General features: G+C 39.2%; 1 protein-coding gene across 13 annotated transcripts in view; it reads left to right on the top strand.

The window, feature by feature from the left end:
• Positions 1-22,503, top strand: part of CLASP2 (cytoplasmic linker associated protein 2) — a 147,602-nt gene that overhangs the window by 32,503 nt on the left and 92,596 nt on the right. For 12 of the 13 annotated variants that reach the window (XM_059850525.1, XM_059850502.1, XM_059850469.1 and 9 more), the window contains exon 7: positions 4,859-4,929. In XM_059850525.1, the coding sequence (XP_059706508.1) occupies positions 4,859-4,929 (71 nt within the window). Of the gene's footprint in view, positions 1-4,858; positions 4,930-9,643; positions 9,759-22,503 lie in introns of those variants that run through there. The other variant, XM_059850533.1, reaches the window with a different exon arrangement.

Here is a 22,503-nt window from a genome sequence, read left to right as displayed (position 1 = left end):
GATGTTGTTTTCCCTTTTGTTATAATTGCTGCCAGAAAGGTTTGACAGTCTTTGGTGTCAGACCTGAAAGCGGTAGTGCTAATATATTTGTGAATACTAAAAATGGATGTTATATTTATTGTTCAGTGAGCCAAAAATACTGAAGAGGTTTTGTTCTCTGTGGGCCAAACTGAATGTTTTACAGTATGGAATCTGCGTCTCTCATCTTCCCTGAATGGAAATAGTATACGTGGCTCTGGATAGCAGTTACTTAGTCTGAGTGTTAAAAGCTTTTATCATTGAGGAATTCATCTGACAAATTCCCCCACTGTTGGCTTGAGAAACGGAAATGTAAAAGAACAGTCATTTGTTTAGTTCCTATGTCTGGGGCCAAAACTTCATTTTCTAAAGTGTTGAAGCATATTGCAGTATGCGTTTCTGAATACCCCATTTTATGTGGTATGCACATTCTACTTATCTATCTAGTTCAAGTTGTAGATGAGGTCCATCTGTGTGTCCAGATGTGGACACATGTCTTCAAGATCTTTTTTTTTTTTTCTTGGAAGGGGGAAATATAGTGAAACAACTGCAAAATTTCATATGGGCCATTTCCTGCTTTAGACTCAGTTTGGACATAAACAACAGACTAGTTCACCATCCGTTCTTCTTCTTTTTCCTTCTGCTGTTGATAGGGGAGTGGTGCTCTTTTGCCTCTTCACCACAAGGTCCACACATTTAGGTATCCCCCTCTGCCCGTCATATGAACAGTTGAACTCCATCAACCATGGTCATGAAAAACAGCTTTTCAGTGTGAAGTGCTGTGCATGTTCTGTGGAAGCATCCATGTTTCCATGTGTGTGCGTGTCAGCTCAGGCTGTGTCCTAGCAGAGTACGTATGTATTCCTCCTGTTGCCCATCCTCACCACAGTATGTTCATATTTTGACTGAGACTTGTCACCTGCTGGAGGAGAGGATTTGGCAGGTTGCCAGGAGCCCCCATTTAAAGTGCTACAACTTCATTCATTCGCTGACAGCCCATCCAGAAGTATCTGCTGTCCCAAACATTTGGGTTTGTCAATGGGAATTTTCCTGTCTATATCAGAAGTTGGGGAAGACCTGTCTATGGCTATTTGGGAAAAGGAGATAGTATTTCTATCTACCAGTGACATGTGGTGACTTCAGTAGTTGATTATGATTGCCACATCCAGAGTTGGGCTTGCAGATATGAGATGAAGGAGTAATAATGCTTCCCTTCTCAAAGAACATTCCTTATTGGCAGTAAAACTGGTCCTCATCCAGCCCTGTAGAAATTCTTGGACTCCTCTTGGCAGGCTCTCTTTTGCCAGGAGCTGAACCTCCTGTAAATATTGTTTAATTGATGGTGGTTGCAATAATTTTAGAGACTCTAGCCCATACTGCCTTGCAGCTTGTCACTGTGTGAAGAAATAAGAGAAGAAGGTAGTAAGAAGAGCAGGGTGGGAGGAGAGGGAGGGAGAAACTTGCTGTGGGAGACTTTGCAAAGTAGTAGTTACAGATCCTGTAAACTCTTCTAAAGAGAGGGTTGGTTCTACAGTAGTGCTTTACCATGTTGACAGCTGTGTGATAATTGGCTCTTCTGTTGTTGTTGTTGCAGTTATGACAAATACTGTAGAGTGTGTCTCTGGTCAAAACGACATGCTTTGAAAGTTTGAGGAGTGGCAGTACTGTGTGTTGTTCTCCTGCCTGCAACACTGACAGTGTAGCGTCCAGTGCTGACCAACACAATTTTTTTCATTATTTATAGTTAATACTTTATCAAATATTTTGCCCAGAGTGAGAGGCAACATGTATATTATTGTAACGTATTTACAAGGAAGCATTTTGCTTTTAGCTTCTGTTTAAAACACTCAGGAAAGCATTTTTGAAAACAAAGTTTAAAAGAGCAGGAAATATTTTTTTTTTCTTTTGAATTCTCTAAAATATTTGTGCCAAGTGGATAACATCAGCTTTACAGGATGTAAAAATCAAAGTGAACTTTTAAGGCAAATCTGTTACTCTCTCTAGTCATATTTAGTTTCTCTCAGGATGACAGATTTAGCCTTTCAGATATACTGTTAAGTCTTCCTCATTAACTAGGTGAACTGCTAATGCAGTGTTTGCTATGGAATCCAGCACTGTTGAGGGGAACTCACAACAATCCCTGATAAACACAAATATATAAGGCAAACACATTAACTTCTTGTTATGAAAGCAAGATGGCCTAATGCATTGTTATAGATATTGATTCTCATGGGAACTTCTCGCTTCATACGGTTGAAAGCGCATAGCATGTTAATGGGATTTCATGTGTCATTAGTAAATTCCAGTACCCCAATTTCATTTCAAAAGTTTTACTTTTTCAAGTTGAAGTGCAGAAAATCCCATTTCAGGTATATACTGCCTTTGGTTTGAAAAACGGATCTTTTCAAAACTTGAGTTTTAATAGTAAAGCAGTGACATTTGTGAATTGCTGCCATTTCAAACATTTTGCTGTGGCAGTACTGGTTGGAAATGCAATGGTGGTGCAAAAAGGAGATGGGATAATAGGTTCCAGACACAAGCTGGTGAGTGTGCTAGGGAAAGATTAGGCAAACTACTACTGAGCTACATCCAGTTTTGAGATAAGCTGAGATGGAAGAATAACTGCTGATTTATGTTAGGGGTTATTGACTTAAATGGTTAAGAGGGTTTTTGGTTGTTTTGTTTTAGATCCTTGTAGTAGGGTAGGCCTTTTTGTGGAAATCTGTATAGTTCTTGTTGTGGGCCTACTAAGTCCAGGACAAATTTGCTCTGTAGCTGTAAAATAAAATGAAGCCACAGGGGCTAGCTTCTTAGCCGCACAGCTGATCCCTCGTAGGGTAAGTGCCCCAGGCAAGCAGTCTCAAGGCCGGATACCTCAGCCCTCTGGAGGCTGGGGTGCCCTAGGCCAGACTGCGGCACAGCCGTGACCCCTAGCAAGCTTAGTGATTGTCAGCTCTTAGTGAAAATCAGCTCTTTTATGATTTCAGCTCTTAGCTTGCTCGTAGGGGCTGTGGCTGACTGTGGCTTCCGGGAGGCAAATGAAAATGAGAGAGAAGGCGGCCAAGTGTTCCACGATGGTTTATTCTGAGGGTCTCACGAAGGGTCTTGAAGCTGCTCTTCCATAGAAATGAGCCAAGACAGCCTCTTTTATAGGGTTAGGGAGGATTGAAAACTGACCAATTGTAAGGGTTAGGGAAAGTAGCCTATGGGGTCACAGAGAGATAAGCAGGCCTGGAGGACCAGAGTGAGGACTCCTGGTTCAATTCCTATGACTCAGCAAATACCTATCTCTAGACATCCCTCCATGGAGCTGTAGCCGGCCCTGCGCCTGCTACACATAGCATATTGCTTAGAAGTATTTGGAAAGTAAAAATAATGCATCCTGAGAGTCCCAAATTGTTGGAAAGGGGGAGGAAGGCTCACATTTTTTCTGCTGTTGTCTGTCTGCATTTCATTTTTTTATCACATTCTTCATTATTAGGTAAATGAGGTTTATTAGATAAATGAGGTCCCAGTGAGTGAAAGGGATATGCAAGTCTCAGAGAGTGTAGACTAAGTGCACTGCCTCTCTGTATGGATCATTGCATAAAAGTGGTGTGTGCATAATGAAATGCTGAAGTGAAATCTTTGTGTGTCCTTGACTTTTCTCCTTGTGAGAATTTTCATACCCAGGTGTAGTTTTTACCCTTTTTTTTGTTTTGTCGTGAAACAGTTTGGATTGTGAATTGTAAAGGCAGCCTATCAGTGCAAATTTTGGGGCAGTATAGTCTCTGGTTCTTCTGATGTAGCTGAACTGTACCTGTTTAGAAACCTGCAGATTGTAATGTCATTTGTTGTTCATAACTTTGTTAATTTAAAATCAGGATTCAGTCCTGATAGTCCTGGAGCTAAAAATCTCATGTGCGTGTTACATATTACCCTATTCCAAGTAGTCTAAAATTCAGAGAAGTCTTTGGAGAAATACAAGAAAAATTGTTTGCAGCTGAACAGTGTCAGTACAAATCTATTGTTTATGCATGGGTCACATTTTTCTGGGAGATACTTCCACTGCTTTTATTGAGTTTTCTGCAGAAGTGATGAGAAAGGGCTGTTGAAGTGTTTTGCCAGCTTTCTTGATTGAACACCACTTTTTGCCCTGTGGGCCTAGATTGCAAATGTAGGATTGTAGAATTTTTTGGTTTGGTTTATTCTGACTTTGTTTGTTTGCTGTTTACATGTAGCAAAACATTTGCAGTGTATACTCTATTATGACAGTTAAAATCAGTGGTGTATGGGTTGGACACATTTAAGTGTTTAGGATATCTTAAGTTTAGAAGAAAGTCTTGTTGTTTGGGTTTTTTCCCCTGTGGAAGTGCTAACAAGCACAGAGCTCTTTTCATAACCAAACTGAGGAAATTTTGTGGAACAAAAACTTTGAAGAAACTTATTAATAGTCTTAGAACAAATTAAATAGTAGTCCTTTTTTTTTTTCTTCTAAGTGAACATTCCATACTTCAAATTGTAACCTTTTATTGTTGAGTATGAATAAATATATATATATACACACACACTATATATGCCCAATATGTGCTATTACTGAACCTGAACTATAGAAGGTTATTTTTAATCATGCTAATAACATGAATTTTGTTCTTTGCTAAGTTTACTTTGTTTTCTATGCATTTCTGTGAAGACGCTCAGCTAAAGAGGAATCCTTTAGGAATTGTTTCTTCATACTCTTAATCCCTTGTATATTTTGCATTGCTGCTTTATATATGCTAATAAACTGATTTCTGTTTTTATCAGTAGCCCGTGGGATTTCAGACATGTAAAAATCCTTTGTTGCTTTTGTTCTTTATAGGTTGCAAACAATCTTTGCAAAATTTGATGAAATAAGAAACTCTGACAATATGATTTTAAGTAACGTCAGTGGTGAGTATGAAACATCATATATTTATCAGCTTTAGATTAATGCAAAATAAGTATTTAAATACTAGCATTATCAGTGTGAGATGGATGAATAGCAACATGTAAATGCTAAGAAAATGAGACACTTGGTGAAACAAGCTTGTAGACTTTACTGGAACTATTTGCTGGATTGTGGTCAGAATACGATTGGAAAAGGTGTTGAAACTGCATGGAAACAAGCAGTGAATATTTAACGAGTTACAGATGTGCTCAGTAGAGGATAGAAGAATGCTGCAAAGTGTTCATGTATGGGAAAAAGGATCAGATGAACCTTTATCCTTAGTATGTTTCTAAGAGAAAAATGTACTTTAGTGATGGGTATGTTTGATACCTTCTCTGTTAAAATGATGTATCATGATTATAATACATGGAGTTTTCAATTACAGAAATAGGAGACTGCAGCATTCAAAGACAACTTAATTGTTGAAGTTAAAAACTTCATCGAGCTTGAGCTCCTTATTTTGGTGTATTTCAAGAAAAGACAACCAGTTATGCAGAAAATCCCTGTTGCTTCTTATTGCTTTTTGCTACAGTATTTCTTAGTATGAAAATTTAATTTAAAACTGTAAATTATGAAAAAAGTGTTAAATAACAGCAAAACAAAGGAGGTGCTGTGGCAGTGGCTTTAGCATAGTCAATTTTGGAAGCCTTATTGTCTTCTGCAAGGAATCAATAGATCTTGTTTATCGGGAAGAGTTTCCTCATATTAATATGTCTTTGAAAGTAACTACGTTGATTATGGTCTGCTGTATCTAAAAAGTGTAACTGTTCAAGAGTTGAAATACTTTGAGGAATGTATATAATCCCTAATGTATTCAAATATACCTTTTTCATTTTAAATTTTCTCACCCTTTTCTTGTTAGTGTGAAAACAGAAGTTTCTTTAAGTTCAAAGGAAAGTGTTTTTGTAACCTTTTCTTAGACATAGCTAGAGTTTTTATGCTGCATTTTGCTTTGAAATAAAACATTGCTATTCTAGAACACCTAAAAATTTATTTGTAAAAATGTATATTTTTTTGTAAAAACCCACAGCATTCTAATTTGGGGAAGAATGTTCTACATAAAAATGTAAATGTTTGTGTTCTGTTAGATTGTAAACTTAGTCATTATGAAAGGGTAAACCATTATCTTTTGCATTTAACGTTAATACAGCTGCTTAGGTTTCATAGGCTTGAGAGATTCAGAGGTGCATTTTACATGTGTATTTTTTCTGTCAGTATTTTCTGTCTCTGTTTTTTCTGTCAGTTCTCAGGAGAACAGAGAAAGTTGCAAAGGGTAATATAAGTATTGAAATAATTTAAATATATGAAAATATATATACCACTTTGCTGGACTAGTTAACATAGCACTTCTGTCCTTTTTGTCTCCATTTAAGAGAGTTGAGAAAGTTTATTTTGAAGCTATTTTTATCTCATGTGCAAAACACAGATATTAATGCTGATCTGTGACAGTATAAACCATGTATTTTGTCTTGTAGGTGGCAATTTCTATGCAAAAGTTACTGTGATTCTGTTTTGGTACCATAAATTACAGAATCCCTCTTGATGCGTTGGTTTCAGTATTTTTGCTTGAACCTAGTTCATCTGTTGCTTCCATCTAGGCAGTTTTTCAATGTTATTGAAAAGTTATTCTTCCATTGTTAGTGCTTTATCTTGGCTTTGTGCTTCATTATTCTCTGAAGGACAATTTGTATTTACTGCCTGCACGTGTGGATTTCAAGTTACTGTTGAATTCCTGTGGCCTTGGCTCCAACTTTTCTTTGAGGAGCTTTATCAAACATCTCTGGATAAAGGCCAGATTTTAGTGGCTAAATATATCTGTTACAGTGTTGAGGATTTTTTTTTTGTTGTTTGTCTGTTTTGTTTTGTTTTGTATATTTTATAGTAGGGTTTGGGATGGTGGGGAGGGGGGAAATAGGGTTGTCTTTCCCAAGTGGGGGGAGGCAGAGGCAGGGTGGAAAGCACAAAACCACTTCAACTGGCTTTAATATCATTAAACTCCATAGTGGGCCTTCTTAACAGCAAAAGAAATGGCTTTTTGCCAGGTGGAGTTACTGTCCCAAGTAGGGTGAGTGTACTGATAGGGGTCCTGGTCGCTGTGTGGTGGATAGGGACAAACTTGTTAATGCAACCTCAGAGTACATCATCTTCTTCATAGCCCTGAGTTGCACTGCTGTGGTAGTGAATATTTGGTGTGTTGACCTAGTTTCTGAGAATCTAGAGATGTGACTTAGGATTCTCTCATCAAATAATACTAACGTCAGTTGTTCAGTCTTTTTATCCAGCATGTACTTAGGAAGAAAAAAAGGAATAAAGAGTCAAAGCTTGCAGGTTTAAACAACCTGATTACAAAAATGTTTTCTATACTTTATTGATAGTCAAAACAAATATATATTTAAAAAAATACTGATCTAATACTTGAAAGTTTTAAAAGACATCATGTTGGTATGCTTAGGTATATGGGAGAAATACAGGTAGGACAGGAAAAGGTCTCCTTCCTGCCATCTTAGCACACTGGTAGATGTAATATCTTACTTTTTCAGTGTGCTAGAGGGGACCTAGTGAGAAAAGTCCCTTTAGTCTTATGTTACCTCTTTCCTTTACTGAATCTGATCTTTGATGGAATGGTAAAGAACAGGGGGACAACGAGTTACCGTTAGGGACTGACAGATCCTCTTCGAGGGTAGACAGTGTGGAAGGCACATTCAAATACTTATGGGTGGAATAATTGGGGTGGGATGTAACAAGGATTTTCAAAAGCCAACACATGAGGAGGTGCCATGTCTAACAAGGGAACTGGGTAGGAATCTTGGTGCTTTTGCTTTATGAGAGTGGCTTACAGCCTTAAATAATATCCCACTGCTAGCTTGCCTCTCCAGCTGACCCCTGATTTTTTATTTTTCACTCTAAGATGTGTATAGTAAAATCAGAGATCATTTCTTTAATGTGAATTTTGTGAATGAATGAGCTGCTATGCAAACCTTGGGATTTGTTTACATTCATAATGATGCGTATTAAAAGAATCGTATCAGGATGTTTGCCTGTTAAGCAGTATCTTACATGTGCTGCTAGTTTTTGCCATTTCACTCCACCAGAATTATATGTAGCCTTCCAAACTGGAGAAGATCTTTAAAGCACACCCCCCCATCCCCCCCCACCATTTTTCAGCAAGTGAATGTTCATTTCTATGGAAACAGAACTGGCAGCCAATCTCAGCACTACAAAAGCACTTGTTTCTGCTGCCTGAGATTTGTAAATACTGTTTTCTTGAAGAGAATTCAAGCAGACTCCTGTATCGGATAGTAGTGTCATTATTGAAACAGGGAATTAAAACAAAAGTAGGGGAACTATTAATACTGCGCTCCCTGCTGCACTCAGCAGAATGATTGGGCTGAAGATAAATTGTACATCTCTATTCAACCCGTGCACTTTTTCCATTTTATTATTTAATGGCTCAAAGGACTTACTTTACAAACACAAAATATGACAGATAGGATATGTGATGTTAGTATCATGGTGTAGGGGAGCTGTGTTATGGGTGATAAAGATGCAGCTGAAATACATGTTCTCCTGAAAAAAAAAAGGGCAAATAAAAATCCATAGCACTAGTGTGTATCTGTTTTTCCACATTACACTATTGTTTTTTATTTCCCTTTGCCATTTTCTATTTGGAAATATAGTTACTATGGAGACAGTGACGACATACTCTTAATAGAGCTCACCAGTGCAGCACAACATGGATACATATCGTTTGGGAATACTGGTGATAGTTGCTGTGATGATTTTACAGAGGTTTTGAGCTGCATGTATTCCTTTGGTGTGCTCAATGCAAGTGGTCAAAATGTAGCCACATCATTTTCCATTTCAGCTGCTCTTCCTGATGGCTTATTTTAAATAGGAAAATTTACTGACCAATGAAGTGTACTGGTCAGTTTGAGCTCATTTGGAAGAAAAGGGCCTCATCAGGCTGATGCTTTCACTGGTTTTAAGGAATTTGAGTTTTTGGATTATTACTACAGAGAACTTTTTCTGGCTCCTTGGAAATGCGTGGTTCTCATGCTCTATGCAACAGCATATGCTGCAGTCTGCCTGAGTTTTAAACTTTTCTTTTGGCTAGACTAAGTAAATTGGCACTACTTACTTGCTACTTTTTTTTTTTTTTTTTTTTTTTTTTGGATCACGGTTGATTGCATTCTCTACTCTCAGAATGTCGCCCAAAACGTAGACCAGGTACAAACTGATCAGCAGCTCAGGTCTGGGCCGGCTGTCATTGATGCTCCCCAGCGTGTGTTGCACACATGCTTTGGAAGCAGTTTTTCTTTCAGCAGTGCGGTGGGGGTGGGGGTGGTTTCCAATGAATTATTCCGAAAACTCAAAAAAAGAGGCAGCAGCTTTCTTCAACGGAGCCCTTTCCTACTTCCTGTGGCTTTACTGTTTTGTTTCATTTCGTGTTATGTTAGTTTTGGTTGATCTCTGTTCTGCAGAGTGCTCGTCTTTAACCGAGGCTCCTTCTCCTCTGGTTTCATGTCCCGTGGTGGTGGCGGAGGGCAAAGCTTCCCCCGGGGCTGTGGGCTGTCCCCGGTGGCGGGGGGACGCGGCGGGCGCTGACGGCGGGGGCGGAGCGCCCGGGGGGCCGGGCCTGTGCCGGGCCGGCGCGAAGGCTCCCTCGCAAGGCGGGACTGCTATTTTGAAGCGAGGCGGCGGCTGTAGCGGCAGGAATCCGGCGGGGATCCGGCCGGGACCCGCCGCGCCCGCCCTCCCGCGGCACCGGCGGGCATGATGGCTGTGGGGGACGGTGAGTGGGGACCGCCGTGCCCTTGGGGAGCGGCGCGGGGCTGCGGGGGCTCTCGGCAGCGCGGGCGGGCCGGGGAGGTTGGTATGGCAGGTTGGTATCTCGGCTGACGGACTCCGCTTCCGCCCGAGCCGGGCAATGAGCGATGGATGCTACGTGCGGCAGCCGGAGGGTACCGGGGCACCGAGCGTGGCAGCTCCAGCCCTTCTTGGAATTTTAACCGTGCCTGGGTTTCTGGGATAGCCCGAGATCTCAATTATTTACTACTCTGGCCGATTCCGCTGTGCATTTTTATGTGTTTACCCCTCTCGCCTCGGTGTTACTTGTGTTGGCCACCTCTGCAACATAAGGCAGATTTTACTATACTGCTTTGTAAACATGCGGATGTTAACCTGCCCTGTTATGTGAAGAAATTCCCACTTATTCGGCATAGCCTTGAAGAAGAAAAGAAGAGCCTTGCTGCTAGAGCTGGGGATGTATATTTAATAGAGACTTGGGACGTTACTACGTTTCCTTCACTGCACAGTGTATTGTTACACAAACCAGTGGAAAGTAGGTCAGTAAAGCAATACAGACTATATGGCTGTGTTTTAGTTAAAAACTAGACTTATGTTTTATCTTTAGGACACCCCTTGGGCTTGCATGTCAGCCAGGTTCTCTGAGCTTAATACCTTGATGACTTTCTATATATGCATTATTATTTTTAGAGAGACTTGAGGCACATTCATTGGACTTGCAGCAAGTTTAGGGATGAGGTAGGGTGGCTGTGCTTTCACAAGTGACGACATATGCTGATTTGCATAAAAAAGATTATTTATAAAGATCACAGATTAAGCTTAAATCTTCTGTCTGAATTTGCTAAAATAGTAGTTGTAAGAGTCCTGAGAAAGACTCTTTATTGAGGCAACCTGAAATGTGTGGTTTTCACTTCGTTCTGTCATATGTCAGAGACTGAAGGAGATAATGATTGTGACCAGAGCGTTGAAATTATGTCTGGACTGTACAGTCTAAAAAAAAATAGGGGCGGTTCTCAGATGTTTATATTTTTGTCATTTGCAAGGTGCAAGGGAAGTCATGGTCTTTATAGAACTGAATATGTACAAGCTCACTCTTGCTGAGATTTTTTTTTCTTGGAAATATTTTTCTTCATCTTTGTTTCCTTCCTGTGAGGCAACACAGTTCTCCGCGGTGTAAACATGAATTGTGGTAACTTGCAGACTAAGAATACAAGTTGTAGCATGTTAAGAAATAACTGCATTCTCTAGGCAAAGCTGTAGGATTTTTGTCGTTCTGTAATGGTCGAGGTTTATAAAGTGAGGGTGGTTGAGGAGCTCTCTTCTGTATAATTTAATTCGTCATTAACAAAGGCACTAAGAACAAAGTACTGTTCAGGCAGTCAGCTGACATTCTGTGTAGGAGCTTTGAGCAATAATGCCAGATACAATTAACAGTGTGTAGGATGATTATGTAGCTGTTGGTCTCTCTTAAAACTACTGCTTACCACATTTACAAGGAATTCGGTCTTCTGATGTTGTGTTATGAAACTGCAAGGGAAAACAAAACCTTAGTTACTGTTAAGAAAACTTCTTAATCTTTTTTTCTAAATTTAATGATGGTTTGGCTGCGGTCTTTTGTTTTGCAAGTATTCTGCATATCCTCCTAATATATGCAACATAGAAGAAAATGTTTTAAAGTTAGTGATTCTGCAGCCTTTGAGAAATGTCTTTTCTCTGCAAAATGTCACTTTGTTGTGGCCAGTATGTATGTTTCACTTAATATTTGTGAGACTAGGCTGAAGGCATTGTGCAGATACTCCAGAGATCAGATTTTTTACTTGTCTTATTTGGTTTGCTCACTTAATCGGCCTAGATGTGTTACAGAATTGCGGAGTATGTTGGGGAATGCTATTTAGAAGTGGTAATGTCAATTTTATCTTGAATGCAAGACATTGGCTTATTGGAACTTTCTGGATTTTTTTTTTCCCCCAGTTTTCTTGAGCACAAGCAGAAATGTAAATAAAACGTGATGCTTAGCAGTTGAATCCTAATCTGATTTCTCAAGTGAAGATTAAAGGGAAGAACCAGATTTTCAGTTTGCCCCCATGTTAACTGTCTCAGGCTCTCCAAGCTATTGTTGGAAGAATGTGGAGGGGGAAAAAAATAATCCTGTGCTTGCGGCCCAGCAAACAAATGGACCATAACTTCTGCTGTAGTGAATGCACTCCAGTGGGAAAGCATGCACTGCCTCAATCTTAGAGGCATTGCACATACTGGTGTGAGCAGAGGTCTGTGATTGCCCTGCAAGTTCTGGAGGCTGCTGAGGAAAGCCAGCCAGGAACCATTCCTCGCTCAGGTTTCCTTGTTCCTTGGGGAGGATAATGCATCTCTGCCATTATCCGTTGGTAACCAGATTAGGCTGCTGAGGAGGCGGTGGACGGAACCGCAGTGTGCACATCGCGTTGCGCAGTCTCTCTCCAGGGTTTGTAGTTCAGCAGCTTCCACTGGTGTTTCCTCACCTTTTTGGCAGTCTGTGCTATGTTACCCTGTGATTTCGTAGGTGAGGGACTCCCTTGATCCCACTTGAGCAAGGTAATCAGGATAAGGACAAAATTATCTGCCTAAAACTACGAATGGCCTTAGAGGGAAGATCAGACATAGGTTTTCTTAAGATGTGCTAAACATATTGCAGTACCAGACATAAGGTATTTGAGGACTATCTAAAAGCATATAATCAGCTTTGTAAGAGGACATATTTGGTACACATTTGTTGCACTAGTGTATACTAAGTATACTGTTTTGTATCATATAATGAATAAGCACTTCTTTATTTATTAGTGTATTTTGATGTAAATGGCATACAGTGTAATGATGTTTCATGACTTTAAGCATTTGTCAGATTTTAGATGATAAAGCATATATGACTGGTTTATAAATATAAATTATCCTTCTATCTTACTGCATATGCATATAAAATTTTGTGTTTTGTCTTCTTTCAAAATACTTGATTAACGTATGCATAGTCCTAGAGCATGAGAACAATTATCTTCCATTCCCTGATGTTCTTCTGAGGGAAGGCTGTCTTCCTAAGTCTTTAATCTGATTAACTAGTTTCTGTGAAGTGTGGGTACTGTACAGCTTTAATATTTTACTTTTGACTGGAAAAGGGATTGGACATATTAAAGGTACAGAAGCTACCTTGGTGTTTGAGACATTAGCTTGATTTAAAATATATATGTTATTTTAGTGCATGTGGATTTCTGAGGTGTATTTCTGATTTTTCTTATCCTCTGGTAGGATACTTTTTAAACCAACAGAGTCCTGTGAATGGTGATAATAAAGCAATTGCTACACTGGCCTAGAAATTGGTCAGGCTGTAACTGTGGTGCTTTGTACCATTCAGCGCTGTGTCCTGGGTGTGGGAATATAAAGAGCAGAAATTTTTGTGTGGGATAGATTTGTGTCACTTTTTCTCCTTTCTGTTCTTGTTTGGGCCTGTGTTTTCTTCACCATGCTGACCACACCTGCAGTGGTATGGTGTCCTTTTCCTGGAAGGACTATGCAGACCTTTTCCTGTAGTTGCTCCCCACCACTCCTCCTCCGTTTTTAGCAGTTGGTAGGCACATGGTTTGGGACATGGCTGTGCCTGAGAGAGCAAGGACAGATACCGTGAGCTGCAGTGTGATTTCTGTTCCGAACCAATGCAAAGCTTCTTTTCACAGCAAGGTCGTATGCTACTCCCAGTGGTTAACATAGATTCTGAGTTGTGTTTTGTCTGTAGAGTGCAAGTACTGTTGCTAATGGCAGTAAAAGAACAGAGGGAAAGTGAAGCAGCTGAGTGGGAGAGGGATGGAATGTGTAAACAAGCCAAGGGCTCTATGAAAAGATGGAGAGAGAGAACGGGTGAATACAGCAAGGTTCAAGACTGATGTGAATAGAAAAAATAGTTCAAGGAAGAGTTCAAGATGCAACTCATAACATTTTTTATTTAAAAATCAGAGCTGCAAACATATGACAGACACAGTTGTTTTCTCAAAACCAGCATAGCTTCTAGAATGATAAGTGCACCTGATTTTTTTTTAATATATTCTAGGGGAATAACTACAAGTTTTGTCTTCCTGTTTCTAAATGACATTTTCAAAATGTCAAAGAATTTTGTGGGGGGTGGTGGTTGTTGTTGTTGTTTTCATTAAACAAGAAACATGAGTTCTGAAAAGGTACTTAAAAGATTTCCAGATATGTTTAATCTATCATCCAAAACTCTTGGTTATCTGGAGTGCTGGAGTCAATTTTTATTAGCTTTTAAGAACAAGTTATGTAATAAAAAAAATTATTTTGGTGTTTTCTGTTATATCTGCATGTTTTTGATTGTTTGGTGGGGGGTGTTGTTTATTTTTTTTTATTTTTTGAAAGTACATTTCGGAAAAAAAAACAAACAAAAAAAACCCCATTAGAATTGTGAACAGCCACAGGAGAAATTTAATGCCTACTAACGGTTTCCTTTCATAGATGTTGCACGAATCTTCCACTTGACTGGTTGAATATTTGCCTTGAAGGGTTTATTTTCATCCTTGTTATCTCTGAAATACCAGGAGTATTTCCTTACTGTTATATGTTATTTTTAATAAATACTGATGAGCAAGTAAGCTACATTTGGATCATTTCAGTGTCTGAAATGCCTTCAGAGGTGAAGGGTCTCCTGTAGTATTGACCTGAATCAGAAATTCCATTCTGTGTATTGTATTTATAAAAGCATCTTAATTTTAAAGACTTGTGGTTTGGATTTTGTGTCTACTTTCTTTGCCCAGCTTGTTCATCAAAATACACTTTCATAGCAACAGCTGGAAAGAGCAATCGATAACTTGAAAGTGCCTTTTGAAAACCAGCTGTGTATGTAGACTCTTACAAGAACTACCTACAATTTAAAATGCACAGGAATTTCCCAGCTATATGGAGTGTAGACAACAAGATTTTCGTGGTACCAGAATTTTTCTGGTACTTCTTCATGTATATTTAATTGATGTGAAAATTTTTCTCTTCAACTGAGAAACACTTAAAAGCCCTCAAAGTTATGGATGGTTGGAGCCTGAGGAAGGGTGAGAAGGGCTGAAGTTGTAGAGCAAAACTCTTAAGAGCCTGCAGAAAAATCTTACTTCCTTCAATTTAGATGGTTTTGCTTTCATCAGATACCAGGAGCTGCATGGTGTTCCATGATTGCCTAAGCAATGACCATGAGTAGATTTCTATTTGACAAAAAATCCTTTTATCATTATGGATTGTTTTGTTTGTTGACCTGATAAAAGTCCTTTGGTCAATGAACTTACATAGTGTGAGGTTGGCTATTGAACATAAAGGTCAAACTTTTTGCATTTCTGTGTAGGTTGGTTTTGTTTAAAATTTCTTAGCATTGTCAAGTCGATTTTTACACTCATTAGAAACACTGCGAGGGAACAGTCTCTGTATACTATTTGGGAGTTGGATCATGTTCCCACAAAATCAGAGAAATGGCAGCCACTAAAGCTGCCTAGCCATTTACCAAGCACTTCAGATTTTCCAGATCTGGTGTGAGTTTTTTAGCTTCTGGGGTGCTGGTGGATGAGAGGCTGGACATGAGCTGGCAATGTGGGCTTGCAGCCCCAAAACCCAGTTCTGTCCTGGGCTGCTTTAAAAGCAGAGTGGTTAGCAGGGCAAGGGAGGTGATCTGTTCAGTGAGTTCACAGGAGGACACAAAGATGATCAGAGGGCTGAGGCACCCCTACTGTGAAGACGGGCTGAGAGAATTGGGATTGTTCAGCCCTGAGCAGAGGAGGCTCCAGGGAGACCTCGCAGCACCTTCCTGTACCTGAAGGGGGCCTACAGAAAAGCTGGAGAGGGATGTTTTACATAGGCATGGCGTAATGGCTTAAAGCTGAAAAAAGTATATTTAGACTAGAAATTTTTCACTTGAGGCGGTGAGGCACTGGATCAGGCTGCCCAGAGAAGTTGTGAATGCCTCATCCCTGGAGGAATTCACTGCGAGGTTGGGTGGAGCTCTGAGCAACCTTGTCTAGTGAAAGGTGTCCCTGCCCATGACAGGAGGGATGGAACTAGACAATCTTTAAGGTCCCTTAAACCCAAACTATTTTATGATTCTATGTTAAGAAGTCCAGTTTGAAGAGAGTTGGGCCTCTTAAAGCCACCACTTTTATTACCCACACGTGAAGTGGCAGCATTGAGAGTAAAAGATAATTTGCCATATTTTCTTAATCTCTACTTCTGACTGGGTAAGGCAGAGATCAGGTGGGTCAGTGAGCTTAAAGGCCATTAGCAACCCCTTTCATTCTGTGCTGTGGTGTGCATGTTTTCTTGTGCAAATACTAACTTGTAATTCCTAAGCTACATGGATCTAAAATGCAGAAAAATAAACTTCTCAATATTTTATCTGCTGTGTGCTCATATTGCACTTTCTGCTTCTAGGATCCATGTTTTATTTGTGAGTCTGCCTTGCTGTTTTACATTTTCAACATGCAGGTGGAGTTGAACATGCAGAAATTGGCCACACTAAAAACTAATGGAAATGTTGCTGCTATCATGATCTCTCTGATGGTAGACTTATGTTTGTCACTGTCACGCTCTAATAGTAAATCCCAATTTAAGCTCCCTGTTTGTAAACCTTCTCATTGACATTGCATATATCCAGTGCCCCTTCCCTATCACATGTACTTGAGATATATGATAAAGATGAATGAACATGGTACTTATGAGTGCCTCTCTTACCCTTGCTGTGATGTAATTGATAGTTTGAAAATTCAACTCATTAAGCCCAGGTGCTTCTGTGTCACTGAATTAAGTACTGGAAATGTCCTGAATTGAATAGTTTCTCAGTGGATATCAGTTGTTTGACTCAGCTGCTGATACGTAAATTTGGTGGTTCTTTTTGCTACTTTTCTGAACTTACATACATCAATAATGCTAGGCATATTATTGCAGTTTATGGATAGTGGTTTCTAGATAAAACCCACTTTTGTGATAAATATATTGGTTTTAAAATAGGTCATTAGATTCACTGAAGAAAATGCTGGTGCTGTTGAGAGTTGGATACTTAATGTATAAGCAAAATGAATTTGTGAAGAAAGAAATAAAATTACTTCTGGAGATGAAATATTAAAGATAGAAATTAAAGCAGGCCTACTGAGAAAAGACTGGCTGTTAGCTTACAGAATATTTTAAATGCAAATAGTGGAGTTTATACTTCAAGAAGATACTTGAAGTGGTAGCTTTTTTAGAGGGCAGCTTAAACAACTGAGTGAAGGGTTTGACCACAAGTGAGGTCTGAATTCAGAAAGGCTTCAACATTTAAATAGACCATCACTTTTGTTAGAAATTGGGAGTCTTTTATGTGTAAAGTGGCTCACAAAAATTTACCAGGCATTGAGTAAAAGTTCTGTAAGGGCTTTTTCTTTTTCTTTCTTTATCACATTTTAAAGTGAATTACCTGCGTTCATTTTAATCAGTGTCTGGATAGGGAAACTCTCTGAGGGAGTACTCACTCATTTAGCAGAACTCTTGAGTGCTTCAAAAGTTACTGTCTTTCTCAGCTTTAATTCTGATATTTCATAAGAGAGCAAAACATTTGTGCTGTGGTAGGCATGTTTTACTTTGTGCTAAAATAGAGGAGTATACCATTAGTTTCTGTGTTACAGCTAGTGATTCAGCCTTTGTGTTTAAAATGCCAAAAACTTCCAGTCTTTGTCTTCTTATGCAAGGCATGTCTGTGTCCTTCTACCCCTACCTAAAAGGCACCTGACTTGTTAATGCTGGACATAGTGCAGTGTGGCCTAGAGCAATAACATAGTCCAGATGTTGGAAGAACAATAACGTTACATAGTTTTATTTTAAGCCTTGCTGTTTAGTCTTGAATCCTATTTTAGATGGTGACCTTGTCATGAATTCTGGAGAACCTCATTATCTTTCTCTTCTCCTTTTACTGAGAAAATTGTGCTTCGTTTGCTAATAGGTTGTAGACTATTCAGTGTTGATTCAGAAGGCCATTGAATGTGCCTCAGGAAGGATGTAAAGAGTGAAATGGATGATTTTTAAAGTACAGTGATACTGACGGCATCTTCAGTTTTCAGTAAGTTTGCTGGCAAGTGTTCAGTAACATTTGGGAAATGCTGCACATTTGTAACAAAAGAAAGTCCAATGCAAGAATTTAGGAAGGACTAAATTATTTATTAATTAATTTAAACATGTGGACTGTGGTAATTTTACAGATATTGTAAAAATTAAAATATGGCAAGATTTTCAGAAACTGTCCTAAACTTTAATAAGTAAAAATTAGAAAAGTACTTAGGTTTACAGGAGATATTCTAGAGCTAGAAATGGGAATGAAGCTTTACTTGGGAGCAGAATTAGTTCAGTTGCTTATTTGAGGTTATTACAGCTTTATTTGAAACCTTTAGTTAAGTCTTGTCTTTCATCCAGACAGAAGTAAGATAAACTGTAAGACTAACTTTTTTTTGGGGTTAGGAAAAAAATACTGGGGATATGTTAAGTTTTTTTTTAATTAATCTTTTTTTAACATAGTCCTTCATGAAACTGTGGAGCAGAATGGATAAACTACTAATGTTATTGGAATAGGCTTGTATTAAATGTGGATAATTATCGTGGCATGTGCCATTGCCACTCCTAAATACTTCTTTTTTCAAAAGTCTGTTAGGTCTAGTATTTTCTTCCTAATTTTCCTTCTTTTATTTTGTCCTATTCATTGAGGGTAATATTTTAAAAGAGGTCAAATGCATACAGCAGAACAAAAAAAACCCTAAAAGCAGGTGGGAGCCTCTTTCAGTGCTGTAACTGATCAATGGACTGTAGGAGAGCTGTATTTTGCTTTGCTTGTTGAAAAATTAAGGGAACTTTATTAAAATTTGAGATCAGATCAACAGCAAAATTTAACTGGCAAATATTTGCCTTAGTCCTGCTACTGACTCTTGTTCCCCTTACTTGCTGCCTTTTTGGTTCTTTCTTTTTTTTTGAAAAAAAAACCTGGAACTACCTGAAAAAATAGCATGTGAAAAAATTTGTTTGGTTTAAGAACTCTATGGGATTTTTGAACCAGGTTTTGTTGTTCTTCAAACACTGTTCTCATTGGTATTTTTTTATCTTGTCTATCTCCTATGGTGTTACTGCAGAAAAAGGAGTCTCTTCTGGTAGGAGTTTGAGATTTTGTTGGTGAGCATCAGCATATATTGCACAGAAGAGAACCATTTGCCAGCACTATCATTGGTACAGTTGCTTCCTTCAGGAAGGCAAAGAGGAGGAAAGGAGGTAACACGAAGTAAAGTTAAATCCATCAGTAAGTGGCCTCATGTTACTTCTGTGCCTCCACTGTTGTCCCAGGAAGAGCCATGCTCCGTCACTGTAGGATGCAGGCTTTTGTTAGAGCATGAGAATTTGTCTCCGAGTGGTTTAGGAGCCCGAGACCTGCTGTGGCATGGGGAGAATGCCAAGGAATGATGCCTTTATGACAGATCTGAAGCTTCTTAGGTGCAATTCATCTGTCCAGCCATAGGTGTCTGTTGTCACCACAGGCCCCCAGCCAGGTAATGATTAGCATTGACTCCATGATTCTCAGAAGACTGATCAATCACTTTATTATTCTATACTTATTAAGGAACCATCGTCCTTACAGACACTCCAGATACAAGTGGACCCAGTTGGTCCTTCCATCTAAACACTATCACCATTGGCCAGTTAAGAAACCACCCTTTGATAGACAAATCTCCATAACACATTCCACATGTTCAACAGGTGCAGCAAGTGAAGATAAGAATTGTTTATCATTCTTTTCTCTGATCTTCTCACAGCCTTTCCCAGGACACAGCCTGGGAAAGTTGTGCACCGCTCTCTGTAGGCAGAGAGCTGCTTCAACGGTCTGGTGCCACTCGAGGTGCCTTGCAGGATCCTCGGTAGCCACACAGAGCGAGTGAGCGGGCGTGACACAAGAGCTGCAAGAGATCTGTGGCCCTCTGGAATGTCAGCTGGCCATCAGACAGGTTGCCCAGGACTGTCTAAACTGGTTTTAGATGACTGTGCTTAGGCAAATGAATCCTGTCCTTTGTGTCAGGACAAACGGATTTGGACTGTATGGAATGTCTGATGTGTAAGGGATAAAGTTCTCACTAAATGATGTGCGGCATTGGCTTGAAGTATGGATTAGAGGGATCAGCTAACTTGATGCGTGTGTAGTGCTTGCGGCTTCATTTTCATGCTTGACAGAAGTTGTTGTAGGCCGCACCAGTTCATCTGGAATTGAGCTAATGATCCAGTCCCAGATGTTCCAAGTAATTGATGCGGTCTATGTTTATAAGTCACTGAAGGGAGACTGGCACTGGGTGTCTTGGTAGGCACACATAGGGGAGTGACTGGGAAATTTAAAGAGTTGATCTACTTGGGGTTTTTCTGCTTAGGCAGGGTTTTGCAGTCATCCTCATAAATATTTTGTGGAGAGAAAGAGGAAGTGTTAACAGCAGGTAAAAACTGGTATTTGTTGGCAAAGCTTATAATGATCAGTTATTGAAGTAAAATTGATTCAGATGTTTTGAACAGAAGTCAGTTTAAAAGCAGCTTTATTAAATATGTCAATATTAAGTACACTGTGTTCTCTAGTTTGACTCTTGTCAGTCAACAGTAAAATACTGCAAGTTGGTATTTACAACCCTAGTTGTGTTAGATATGTAAGATGTTGCTACTGAAAACAGTATCCGGATTTGCCTTTATTGCCAGCTTTAGTTAAGTATTACTGCAGGGGATCCAGTTTTTTCACCATCATGGTGTCGCTTGAGGATCTGCTTTAAATCAACTTCTGATTTCCTACTGCTGAGTAGCATGGGTAGAATATACATCTTGTATTTGTACTGCTGTGTAGGTGATACTGTGTTTTATTTTTCTGTTATTGACTATGACTTACAAAATGTTAGATCCCAGAGTGTCACATTAGTTATATGAACCTTCAAACCAGTTAAGGTGGAGGCTTGAGTTGCAGTAACAATAAATGTATTCTAATTTAATCTTCTTTGAAAATGAAATATTTTTTCCCTCTGGATATGAAAAACTTCAGATTTCTCCCTAGATTCTCCTTGTCACTGGATATATCTTTACATTTACTGGATGAATAATTACCTTTACTGCTGTATAGGCAAATCACAGTAAGTAGATTGTTCTGGAGTTTAAAATATTGGGAGTACTAGAATGTTCTTTGAATATCAAGTTTTGTTATAAATGTTTATGCTTTGATCTCTCTGAATACTTCAGAAAACATACACTACATACTTGTGATCTGGCCCCCAAGAGTAATGCTGCAAGGAAGATAGTACATATATTTTGTTTATTTTTAGTTCAAATGACATAGTTTGTTTCTTAAGAATTTTAGTGTGTAATGCTCTGTGATAGTTCAAGTTTAGGTCTGTCTGCATGCATTTAATCTTTGAATAACTTTGGTAAATCATAAGGTCTGAAAGTGTGGTAGGCTTTGGGTTCTGATGTGTCCTGCAGGTTGGTTTGGTGGGTCTTTTACTGGAAAGATTTCTTAGACAACTCTTCAAAAATTTTGTAGAAATGCACAGCAGTTCTTTCATAGCAGTTCACTTGGTGCATTGTACCTGCAGAGCATCCTCTGTGGAGAGATCTCTGTCCTGCATTAGAAGAGAAAACTTCTAATGCTCAGATTTTGAATCCTGAGTTCCTAGCTTTCTGAAGGTACAAACAACCTTTTCTTGAATTGTTTCTTCCCCTGCTTTGAAGTTGCTCATCTGGAAGAGAGCTTGTACCAGAGTGAGATCATTTGTTGCTCATCAGGTTTCTTCAGGAGTTTTTGGCAGTACAGGATTTCAGGCTCTTCTCTGTATGGTGTGCTTACCTCCAAAACTCCTTATGCACTGTGGTTTAAAATACTGCATATCAAGTACAAGAACATGTTGTGGGGTTTAACTGAGGCTCAGTGTCTTTGATTTATTCTGTTTTGCCTTTAATATGTTCTGTGGGTTGCTAGCAATTCATACAGCTTTTTATTTTTAGTACTTTGGAGCTTTGTTTTAAAACACTGTTTGGATAATGCTTTCTCAGCTGTCAGGTCTATTTGATACTCTGAAAGTGTTAAAATGACCTAGAATGAAAATTACCCAGCCATTTTAGGGTGAAAAAAGTTTGCATCTATCAGATGGCTTTGTTTTGAAATACCAATTACATTTAGGCTTTTATGACTTCCGTTATAGTGATACATTTTGTTTGTAGACTGCATAAAACTAACCTTAGAGGCCCAGTTTGATACTGAAATATGGTGATCCCCATGCTCTGTATGTTGGCTGTCAGGAGCTCCATCCCTGCACCTTTGGCCAGCCAAAGGCACATAGAAAAGCCAGATTGAGCAGAACTGCTCCTTGATTATGCCCTGGGGACCAGCAGTTACAACTGGAGCTGGGCTTCTCCATGCTGAAGTACATGGAAATGTTTTTACAGGAGCTACTAGCAAGTGGATCATTGCAGATGAGTGAGAGCACATGGAAGGTGCATTATAGGAGAGCAAGTATAGTGCTCTGTTTTCATTAAGTGCTGTAAATACAGACTTCAGGGTTTGGATCTTCACAGTGTAAGACATATTTCTGAAAATTTTATGTCCCTAAAGATCACTCGGGATTTTGATGATAAATCCTAGGGAGATAAAAGCGTAAAGGCCTAAAAGGGTGGGGAAAACCTCTGGTTTCTTTAAAAGACAG

The sequence above is a fragment of the Haemorhous mexicanus genome, chromosome 1 (assembly GCF_027477595.1).
Source record: "Haemorhous mexicanus isolate bHaeMex1 chromosome 1, bHaeMex1.pri, whole genome shotgun sequence".
In the NCBI taxonomy this organism is placed as follows: Eukaryota; Metazoa; Chordata; class Aves; order Passeriformes; family Fringillidae; genus Haemorhous; species Haemorhous mexicanus.
Note: the sequence above shows the minus strand (reverse complement) of the source record. Positions and strands in the feature narration are given on the sequence as shown.